The 11,295-nt window shown below is 51.6% G+C and overlaps 1 protein-coding gene across 2 annotated transcripts; it reads left to right on the top strand.

Moving 5' to 3' along the window:
- Positions 1 to 1,150: 1,150 nt before the first annotated feature.
- LOC133918785 (galactoside 2-alpha-L-fucosyltransferase-like) lies at positions 1,151 to 4,089 on the top strand. Of its 2 annotated transcripts, none has more exons than XM_062362853.1 (2): positions 1,151 to 1,605; positions 2,433 to 4,089. In XM_062362853.1, the coding sequence occupies exons 1-2, from the start codon at positions 1,455 to 1,457 to the stop codon at positions 3,899 to 3,901; spliced, it is 1,620 nt and encodes a 539-aa protein (XP_062218837.1). In that variant the 5' UTR covers positions 1,151 to 1,454; the 3' UTR covers positions 3,902 to 4,089. The 2 variants fall into 2 exon arrangements, with proteins under 2 accessions (XP_062218837.1, XP_062218836.1); XM_062362852.1 differs by having other exon boundaries at positions 1,156 to 1,605; positions 2,424 to 4,089.
- The last annotated feature ends 7,206 nt before the right edge of the window (positions 4,090 to 11,295 follow it).

Here is an 11,295-nt window from a genome sequence, read left to right as displayed (position 1 = left end):
TTGGGTACTCACATCTTATCGGATGGGATTAGAGCCGAATCCACCCTAAGCAAAGCAACCAAAGGGAGAGCCAAATCTGAATCTAAATCCAAATCCACCCAAAGCAACCGAAGGGAGAAAGGAGATGGAGCGATGCGCTCTCCCAGGCAGGGGTGATGGAGTGATGCGCTCTCCCTAAGCAAAGCAACCGAAGGGAAAAAGAGAGATGGAGGCATGGAGCGATGCACTCTCCTAGGTAGTGGTGATGGAGAGATGAAGTGATACGGCGGCCATGCCTGGTCCTGGAGAGGGGTGGCAGGGGTGAGGTGGTTGAGAGAGAGAGGAGCAAAATGAGGTGAGGGCTTAGATATTTTCGTTGTGACCGTATGTGAGCCATGAACCATAAAATGAAGTGAATGTAAATTTTAGGTCCGTCTTCACTTGAGTGTCAGATGTGGATGGAACCGGCACTGTTGCTCACTATTAGTGCCGGTTCGTAGTGGCTCATTCATTTTTCACGCACGGGAGATTAAAAACTGACACTAATACATCTTCAGTATCGATTACTATTTAATCGGTATTGATGGAGCGTTACTTTTAACCAATTGTAATAGATGTTGCGGCGGACGCAGCGGGGGTGTGCCAGGGCCGCCGTCCAGTCGACTTGGCAACTGCTGCTGGGCTCACATCGCCGCTAAAACACTGCTGCTGTGGGTTCACCACATGCAGTCTTCTGAAGCTGTGGTGCCTACGTTTCCCTGTGGTCAAATAAGGTGACGAGCGACAAGCACTCCGTGCCCAGTACTACGTATATGTACCTGCTACAACGCACGGCACGCGACAGCCGATCGAAATGGCCCATGGGCAATCCATCTCCACCGCCCATCATCGTGCCGAGCGTACTGTGATGGCACCAAGAAAGCCTCGACCTTGGTCGTTTATGATCCGAAAGAAATTTTATAAGATTCGATTTTGAGAAATACATTTTCTTTTAACGTGATATATGTCATCTTTTTTTTTTCTTATTATAGCCGTTGAATAAAAAAAGACGGTACTCACAGAGATCTTTCCCAATTAGATTTTATAAAACTTCTTTCCTTGATAACCTGTCCTTTTTTTTTCTTCCACAAACAATCGCACTTGTATAGCGTCGCCGGCCATGTATAGTTCGAAGCAGTTGGTCCCTCCATGGCACCTTCGCCGCAAGTGCCCGGCCGGCCGGGTATACATGCTTCCCAAATAAAGCAAGGCCCGTAGCGCCCTACCTATCTACGCGCGTATGTATATATGCAGACATACATGGATGTGCACGCGCTCTCTCTTCCCAAATTAATTGTTGAGAGCAAAGAAACCCAAAGCGAGCGAGCATGCATGCATAGACGTGCAGGCGGTCGGCACCAAGCATAAGCGCTCGTCGTCGCCGACGGTGTTCTCACCGGCCGCCAAGCAGCTGGAGGCGGCCGGCCGTCAGGTCGATGTGGCGGCGGCGGCCGTCGTGGGGGTGCGCAACGAGGAGGGCCCTGCTGGCCGCGGCGTTGGCCGCGGCCGTCGTCGTGCTCTACGCCGCCGGGGGCTCGCCCAACGGGATGCCGGCCTCCCTGTTCTTCGACGATGATGCCCAAGCAGGTACGTATACGTACGTCACAAAACAGCGTAGTGCTGCCGACCAATAATAATTTGGGGCCTTGAAAATACGTACGTCACGTATGCCTTATCTTTTTCCTCTTTCTTTCGAAACGTTCCGTGCGTGCATTTTGTATATACATATGAATTTGTGGTAAAAACATGCATGTACGTCGCTATGGGCGTAGTAAGATGGGCGGATGGGGTTCCTTTTCAGGGGGGCCATACAAGTCTACAAGGTAGACGACATATTACCCTAGAAAGAAGCTGGGTCCGTCGAGCGGTGCCGTACGTACTTGATAAGCTCGCCCGGTCGGCGTCGGGGATACTATTCCTATTCCTACTATTTTTTCTCTCTCTCTTTTTATGACCACAATTCAATTGGTGCCCATTCCTCGTTATCAGGCTAACTGTACACCCATATTCAAGTCCGAACTTGTGTAGATCATTATTTGGAAAAAGGAATTACATCTATATTTGGCCCTGCTATTTGTAGTTGGTCTAATTTGGACCTCTGCTTCAAAAGGTTATTTTACACAATCTACTTTCGAAATCAGTTTTCAACTTTCATCCAAGGCTGCGTCAATCAAAGGTTTTAAATGATGTGGTTTAATTTCCATGCGATGTCAGAATTTAAGCTGACGAAAGATAAAATTTTACGAGATTGCAGCCACCCACGCAGCTAACAAGCCTGCGGGGGAGAGAGCTCGCTAGAGACGAGGCCAGAGAGGGTGTGGGCATAGCTGCGAGATTTCTAGGTAGTTAAGCCCTGGATAAATACATTATAATTTTTTTTTCTATACGTACGTGTGATCATTCAGGCTTGGAAGACATACCGGCATCGAATCTCACCGCCGACCATCTCCTCGACGGCCTTCTCACCACCGAATTCAGCTACCGGTCGTGCCGTAGCCGGTACGAGTTCGCCGGCTACCACAAGAAATCGTTGCACAAGCCGTCACCATACCTCCTCGCCAAGCTGCGGAATCAAGAAGCGCTCCAAAAGCGATGTGGCCCCGGCACGGCTGCGCACAAGAAGGCGCTCCGGCAGCTCGACTCCGGCGAAGGAGTCGCACATGATGACGCCGATTGCCGCTACCTCGTCTACATCAACTACCGCGGCCTCGGCAACCGGATGCTCGCCATCGCGTCTGCCTTCCTCTACGCCGTGCTCACCGAGCGCGTCCTCCTCGTCGACGGGGGCAAGGAAGTCGCCGATCTCTTCTGCGAGCCCTTCCCGGGCACGACATGGCTGCTGCCGCGTGCCGGCTGGCGCTCCCCGCTCAGGCGCCTCGTGGGCTACGACGGCGGCTCGAAGGAGAGCCTCGGGAACATGCTGCAGAGCGGCGCCGTCGTCGTGTCCGCCGACGGGAACGCGTCGTGGTCGTCGCCGCAGCCGCCGCCGTACGTGTACCTCCACCTTGCCGGCGGCTACGGCTTCCACGACAAGCTCTTTTTCTGCGGGGCACACCAGAGGCTCCTCCGCGGCGTGCCATGGCTGCTCATGAGGACGGATAACTACATCGTACCGGGGCTCTTCCTCATGTCGCCGTTCCGCGGCGAGCTCGAGGCCATGTTCCCGGAGAAGGACGCCGCATTCTACCACCTCGGCCGGTACCTCTTCCACCCGACCAACGCCGTTTGGCACGCCGTCACGAGCTACTACCGCTCCACCCTCGCTGCCGCTGACCGCCGCGTCGGCATACAGATCAGGGTGTTCCATAAGAAGCAGCCGCCACAGCGCGTCCTGGACCAGCTCCTCTCGTGCGTCCGCGACGAGAAGCTCATACCGGAGACCATCGCAGGCAACGACACGTTGTCTCATGCCATCATGGTCACCTCGCTGAGCTCGTGGTACTACGAGAGGATCAAGGGCGAGTACGGCGGCAGGGTCGCCGGTGGGGTGCACCAGCCGAGCCACGAGGGACGGCAGCGGTGGGAGGACACGGCGCACAACATGCGGGCGCTGAGCGAGATGTACCTGCTGAGCATGTGCGACGTGCTCGTTACCAGCGGCTACTCCACGTTCGGGTACGTCGCGCAGGTGCTCGCCGGGCTACGCCCTTGGGTCATGGCCAGGCCACCCATGTGGGCCGACGACTGGACGGAGGGGCTAGACCCGCAGGCTCTGCCATGCCAGCGGGCGGCCTCCATCGAGCCGTGCTTCCACTCGCCGTCGGCCTACAACTGCGCGACGGGGAGGGACGTGGACCTGGACAAGGTGACGCCGTACATCAGGCGCTGCGTGGACGTCAGCTGTGGCATAAAGCTTGTCAATGAAAGCAGCAGCCAGTGGTAACATTTGTCTGTTAGGCATGGGACATGGGAGTACCAGTAAACTCACAGGGTAGAAGACAGCCACATAAATTCAGTAGATAAGGGAATACTGTACATGCATATATACACCATAGAGAAACTAATGTAGAAGTAAGGGAAAAGTGATAATCTTGGTGTTTTAATTTACTTTGGAACAAGTTCTGCTCTGTATCCTGATCAGCAGTGACATCGCCTGCTTGTTACCTCATCAGCAGTTCACCACACGTAAGGGTTGCTGACAAATGAGATCTCCATAGTTGCAAAGCAATCACACCAAAAGCAACGTCAGATAATTCATATCTCCTTATCTACCAGAAATGCCTTCAGTAATGCAGCATATACTTTTAGTTCCATGCAGTACAAAGACATTGCAGATGTTAGGTTAAACCAAATTCGCGATCCGAAGTTCACATATATATATGCAATATACATCGAAACATGGTACCACAAAATAGCCATCATGATATTTCTATGCTGCTACCTTCGAAATAGAGTACTTTTTTTTTAGACAATGGAAAAAAGTTTCAACCTTTTTACATCATGTGATGCATACAGTCATTATTCATTATTAACTCATCCTAGCTCATAACTGAGTGTTGAAAGAAAATAAAAACATAAAAAACCATATGGATGTAAATCATTGATCATATAATCTAGTACTAAACCACTGCTTATTCTTGGCGAAGAATTTCATGGCTACCGTCTCGAAAAACTGGCACATGTTTTTTCTCAAGCTTTCCTGCTACATCAATCCCCAGAATCTCAACTAGTAAGTAACCTGAAAAGTGACTGTATAAAAAATGTTATTTTTCTTTATCAAAGACAATATCATTATGGCATAGCTAAATTATCTAAAAAACCATAGTCACCCCAACCAAAATTATTTACTCTTTACTTGCTCCTAAGTCACTTAGCTAACCCCCATTATTTGGAGTATATCTCTAGGTTTATTAATGCCTAGAGCTATTATGACTATCCGCCGTAATGAATTATCAAAGTGACACTAAAAAAACAAACGTTGAATATTTTCATTGTAGTTGCAAAAATAACATTTGAGGCTACCATTCTAGTTTCTTTTGACCAAGTTTTCTTTAGGCAAAATTACTCCTCTTTCTAAGGGTATGTTTGTTTCAGCTTACAGATTATAGATTGTGATCACAATTTGCAAGCTGAAATAAACAGGCTGTATTGTAAAATCTAGATTGTACAATCTAGCCCTCAGATTGTAACAATCTAGCAGTCTGCTTTTCACCAGATTCTGCAAATTGTACAATCCAGCTTTCACAATCCATAATCTACAAGCTGCTTTTCACAATTCACAGTTAAAACAAACAAACCCTAAATACCACAAGATCTTTATTTTGAGTGGGACCTTAAGTTTTTCACAACCATTTATTTGGGAACATAATGGGCCTATTAATCATCTGTTTATACATGTAATGGACTAAAAAATTCTCAATCACATTTAGTCCCCATCTAAATGTGTCACGTTCATCAGAGAGGTTAATATGCAATATCTTTGATACTAGATTCTACCAGTCAATTAGTTTGTCTCCAATAATCGGTCGGCAAAAGGAGATATTTAAGAGTATTGTTCTTATTACTTCCATAATTGTGGCTTGATGCCTCCTAGCAACATAATACAGTTGAGGGTATTGCTCACTAAGGGGCATATTCCCTAACGATTTTGTCAATCCAAAATCTAATATGGGTTACATCATGCATTTAAAAAGAATCCCATTTGAGAAATTCACTCTTAAATTTCACGAAGCCAATCCAGAAATGGGAATTTCCTGATTTTTCCTTCCACCTGTGTCAGTGCTTTATTACTAAATATTTCTTTTCGAGCAACTTTTGCCAAACAAAGCCTGGAAGTCAGAAAGTGGCCTTCGGGAGGCGTGGGCCCATGGGCATGGGACACCGAAGCCAAGGGGCCGTCGGGGTCCTTAACAACGACCCCCAATAGTAGCCCCTCGCGAGGGCGGCCAGCGGAGCAGTCGGGCCCGTGGTTCTTTTGGAGTAGGGCCTCTGGTGGTCCCTAGCTTGCTGTTGATGGCTCATGATCCCTAATATCGCTTGGCTTGCTTGGGAAGATTCGACCCACTTGATCTGAATGGTCTGTTCGATGACGCTGGTGACAATGGGCATTGAATCCGCCCTGTGAGAAGGGCGTGTCTACGCCTTCCCCATGATCCTAGCCTGGCAGACGAAGGGATAGGGCATACGCTTGTTTTTCTAGGTGAGGAGGGGGGTAATCTCTCCCTTACCTTTATAAGGGGAGGGATTACCCTAAGCGGCCTTTTCGCTCGCGCCTTGTTCTCGTCTGCCCTTTGCCTCTAGTTGTCCTTGCTTTGCGTGTGTGTCTGTCGATTGCTGCTCTACTTTCTTCTCCACCGTCCAGCACCTTTTGCCGTCGTTCGGTGATCTGTATGGCTGGCTCGAGTGCCTTGGGTGGAGCAAGAACTCAGGTGGCGACCGAAAACGCCGGTGCGGCTGTGGCGGGGGGCCCTCAGGTGGCGCCGGTTCACCCGTTGTTGATTAGGCTGCCACCTGGGGTGGAGCTCCGCCACGCCAGCAGGAGTCATCCCCAGCAAACCACCATGCTGGTGATGTTTGCCATCGATGATGAGGAGCTTGACCGGATGGTTAGGGAGGGGAAGAATCCCTCCAGAGACGTCGTTCAGCCTTCGCTGGATGAGGAGGTCCTGGAGCCTCTAGCCCATGAAGTCATGGTATTTGATGCTTTCTTTGAAGCGGACCTGGGCTTTCCATTGGTGCCGCTACTCGAGGAGGTGCTCCGCCACTACTATGTGGAGCTTCCGCAGCTCCATGCCAACACCATCGCCTGCTTGGCCACCTTCAAGTGGGCCATGCGGGCGGAGGGGTGCGAAGGGAGGGCGGACTTCTTTACGGCCCTCCACTTCCCTAGCTGTCAGCCGAATTTGATCAAGGGTGAGGAGACGAAGAGGCCCCTCAGCTTCGGCAGCGTTAATTTCTAGATACGACTGCAGTACCGCGATACCTTCCCAGCGAAGGCTATTAACGGTCGGTGGTATACCGGCTGGTTGCAGCGGTGGTTCTACTACAATGTTGGCCTCGCATCCCCCCTTCGCTCCACAAACCGAGATATCGCGTATGTCCTGGAGCCGAAGACGGGGATCACGAATAACCAGTTTGCTTCGCGATTGGCCCTTCTCCGGAGGGTGGCTGAAAGGATGAGCATGCGTGATCTCGTGGAGGAGTTCACAATGTTGTGCATTCGGTCCCTTCAATTGGGCTCGGACTACACCTTCGAGAAAGGTGCGGAAGAATGGCCGAGGGTGTACTCCCCCCTCCCCCCGGGTCAGCTCTGGTGAGTCCTCTTTGTTGTCTAGTTTTTCATTTGCAGATGTAAGTTGCCTTTTTCTTTCAGAGAGCTGTCTTCAACTGGAGTGCGCGGCGGAGATCACCGAGGTGATCCTGGGCCCACCTACTCACACAGAGCAGGAGCGGCGGGTGGCTCTAACATGGAGTTGGGAGCGGTACAACCACGTCTACTTTTATCTCAGAGTGGGTGCTCCGGCGTGGCGGGATCCACCAGAGCCTAAGGCTGATGGGAAATGAGCGTGTGCCGCTCCCACGATCTGTGCAAAGTCGCCCCAGGCCCGACGACCTTCTGTCTCTGGAGGTTCGCATACTGGCTCGATGGTTGAGTCGTCCGAGGTGCCACTGGTTCGCATAGTGGCTCAATGGTTGTGGGCCGAGAGTACGAGCGACTTGCCCGGAGGTGAGGGTCAGCTCGGCGGTGGTGACGAAGGGAAGGGCCTGGCCTCTCCGGACATTGTCGGCCATGGCCAGAGCTGGAGAGGAGGCGTGGGCTCCGTGGAATACGATTTTGGGTTCGCCGGTTCGGATATCGATGACGTTACGGGCCCTTCTATGAGAGGGTTTGGGGGACTTGGTGAGACATCGTTGCTTTGTTAAATATATCCTGTTTGGGTCATGCACCGGGATCTTGACCTCGTGTTTCATGGTATTTCACAGCGACCGCTGAGGTGTATGTGTCTTCGACTCCCCCCTTGGAGGCTGGGGAGCTCTGGCAGGGGTCGAGGACTTCTACGGAGGTGTCCCCGAAGTCTGCCTTGGGGGACGTGGCCTCGTCTCCGCGGAGCCCCGAGCTAGTTGGTGACTTGGTCCGGGAGGCCGGTGCCGGGGGCACTTTGCCCTCCGCCTGGGCTCCCTCCGTGACGGTCGAGGGGGGCCCCGGCCTTGGGGTATTGACTTTGGATAACTTCGCGCTGTGCCCGAAGGTGTCAAGGGCCTTCATCATGGTTTCCTCTCTTCTCCGAAGTGGAGAGGCCGAGCGATCATTGGCGCAACACCCTTTGGAAGAAGTGGAGGCATGTCTGGTAGCGGGAGGTTGCCGATTCACGCTTCTTCCAACGCCTTGTCATCCCTCAGGATTCTGATGGAAGGGTGCCTTTGGAAATTCTTGAGCCTATCCTGGCCGAGGTGAAGGTGGACGAGGTGCAGGCTGCGGAGTCCCCGTCGGAAGAGCAGGAGGAGGATGAGCTAGATTTCTCAGCCTTCAACTCGTATCCCTTCCTAGTGGGCCCTTCGTCTTCCCGAGACCGAAGGGGCTCTGCTTTAGGCAGTGGTTCCCTACATGGAAGGGATTTGCGTTGACCCCCTATGCGCAGTTACTGGGCTCAATCCTCCAGGTCCCATGGTGTTTCTAGGAGGAGTGGCGGTCGAGCGCCCTCGTCCTCCTGTAGTGTTCGGGGAGGCATAATAGGTTAGCAAGTTTGCTAGGCATAGATTCGATGTACAGTGGTTCGCTAAGTGCATACTCTTTCTATGCTGTGTATGAATAAACTTGCATTGTGTTAGCTTTGTTTATAATTTATCGCATCAATGCTTTGTTATCATATCGACGTTTCGCCTATGCCCCCTATCCCAGCCCCTTCACATTTTGCGGCTTGTTAGTGGTCACGGGGTGTGAGATCTGAGGGGTACATCGTAACATTAGGTGTGACCAGGGAAGATACCGTAGGGGTGAGATGATTTTGGCACGGAGACTTTTAGTCTTCAATGTGTCAGAGGATCAATACTTTCTATGAATCCTTTTTGGCATGGAGGCTAGGCCTTCAAGATGCCGGGGAGGTTATCCCTTTGCCACGTAGGTCAACCCGGCCTTAAAGATGATGGAGGGTCTTATACCTGTCCGGCACAGAGGCAATGCCTTCAAGATGCCGGAGCTGTCTTTGCCTCTCCGCCATGTAGGTTAGCTAGACCTTAAAGATGGCAGAGGGATATATGCCTGTCTAGCACGGAGGCTTAAGCCTTCAAGATGCTGGAGCGGTCGTTGCCTCTCCGCCACGTAGGTTAGCCAGGCCTTAATGATGGCGGAGGGATATACTTCTCCAGCACAGAGGCATTGCCTTCAAGATGCCAGAGGAATTTTGTTCTCTTGGCATGGAGGCAGTGTCTTCAAGATGTCGAAGGGTCTTCGTAGGCTCTGTGTGAGTTTGTTTTTGTGGGGTAGGTGTTTTCTCGGAGGTGATACCTCTAGGTAAGGTGGTTATTTGTGGGTGAGTAATCTATAGTTTTTTTTGGACCTTCGGAGAGGGCGGAGTCTGGGGGGCCCTACACATAGTATTTGCAGAGGGTCTCTGCGTTCCAACTGTGTGGTAGGGGGTTCCTTCTGTGTCGGCTAGGTGGTAGGAGCCGGGTCTGTTACACCTGAGAACCAGGTATGAGCCTTCCCATTTGTTGTGCAGTTTTTCTGGAGCCAGGGCACATCAAAGTACTAGGTCCCTGGGTTCGAAGTTTCGTAGCGCAACCTTAGGATCATACCAAGCCTTGGTTTTCGTGATGTAGTGATCGAGGTTCTGGACGGCATGAAGCCCCGTTCCTTCGGTGAGATCGAGGGAGAGTTCTCTTTCGCCACTAGTTTGTGGGAGCTGTACCCGGAGCGAGCATCCCTTGACCTCAGTGGGGGTTATGGCTTCGTCGCCATATAGGAGGCAGAAAGGGGTGAACCCTATGGCTCGCGTGACAGTGGTGCGGAGGAACCATAAAACCTTGGGAAGTTCCTTGACCCACATGCCTCAAGCTAGGTCGACGAGTTGGTGGTTTAAGCCAGAGAGAATGTTGCCATTGGTCCGTTCGACGGCCCCGTTGGACTAAGGATGTCGAACTACAGTGAAGCATAATTCGATACCGAGGTCATCACAAAATTGTCTGAAAGGCCCGAAGTCAAATTGTGTGCAGTTGTCGACCGTGAGGTGTCGTGGGACGTATATTTTTCTAGAAGAATTTCTGAACATTCTTCGATGTGATCATCGTGAGGGGTTCGACCTCGATACATTTGGAGAAGTACTCCAATGCTACCATTGTGTACTGAAGGTTGCCTTTGGCATGGGGGAATGGACCGATTAGATCCATGTCCCAACGAGTCAGGGGCCAGACGGGAGCGATTGGCTGTAGGGGAGCTAAGGGCCAGTGGCTTCGTCATCCCATCCATTAGCATCCTTGGTAGGTGCGGACGAGGTCTTCTGCATCGGACATGATTGTAGGCCAATGGAGCCCCTGGTGGAGGGCCTTGCCTGCTAGGGCGCGAGGCACCAAATGGTTGCCGCAAAGGCACTCATGTATCTCTCGGATGAGGTTGTCCCCTTCTTGTCTGGTGATGCAGCGAAAAAGGGGAGCACAGACACCTGTTTTGTAAAGGGTGCCTTCTATGAGACGATAGCCCTTAGCGCGATACTAAATGCGACAGAGTGCAATTGGGTCATCCGGCTCTTCTGTTCCACTAAGGAAGGATAAGAGGGGAGTTCTCCAGTTAGTGGTTTCGATGGGGAGGATGGTGGTGGCCATCTCGTTAAGAGTTTTAGCAGCCGGTTGGTGTAGAGTCTCGAGGAAGGTACCCAACGGTGGGTCTTTGCCTGTGGCGGTAGCTTTTGCAAGGGTGTCTGCCTGGCCATTTTCCATTCGTGGTATGTTGCATATTGACATTCTGCAATATTGTGCTTCGGCTTTGCAAATGGCTTAGAGGTATCGTGCCACGTCCGGATGTCGAACCTGAAAGCTTTTGTTGACGTGGACGGCGACGATCTGAGAGTCGGTCCGGATGATGACTCTGGCTGCACCCAATGCTTAGGCCTTTCGAAGGCCTAAGAGGACGGCTTCGTACTCAGCTATGTTGTTAGTTGTCTTGAAATCCAGACGAGCAGCAAATTGGACCTGTTGGACTATGGGGGAGATGAGGACCGCGCCGGCTCCGGCACCCATGGAGCCATATGCTCCGTCGGTGTAGATAGTCCAGATGTCTTGGGGAGGGGTAGTGGTGGGTTCGGTAGGCGCCAGATTCCATTCGGCAATGAAGTCTACCAAGAT

Source organism: Phragmites australis, chromosome 5, assembly GCF_958298935.1.
Source record: "Phragmites australis chromosome 5, lpPhrAust1.1, whole genome shotgun sequence".
Taxonomy (NCBI): Eukaryota; Viridiplantae; Streptophyta; class Magnoliopsida; order Poales; family Poaceae; genus Phragmites; species Phragmites australis.
This window is presented reverse-complemented; position numbering and strand designations above follow the sequence as displayed.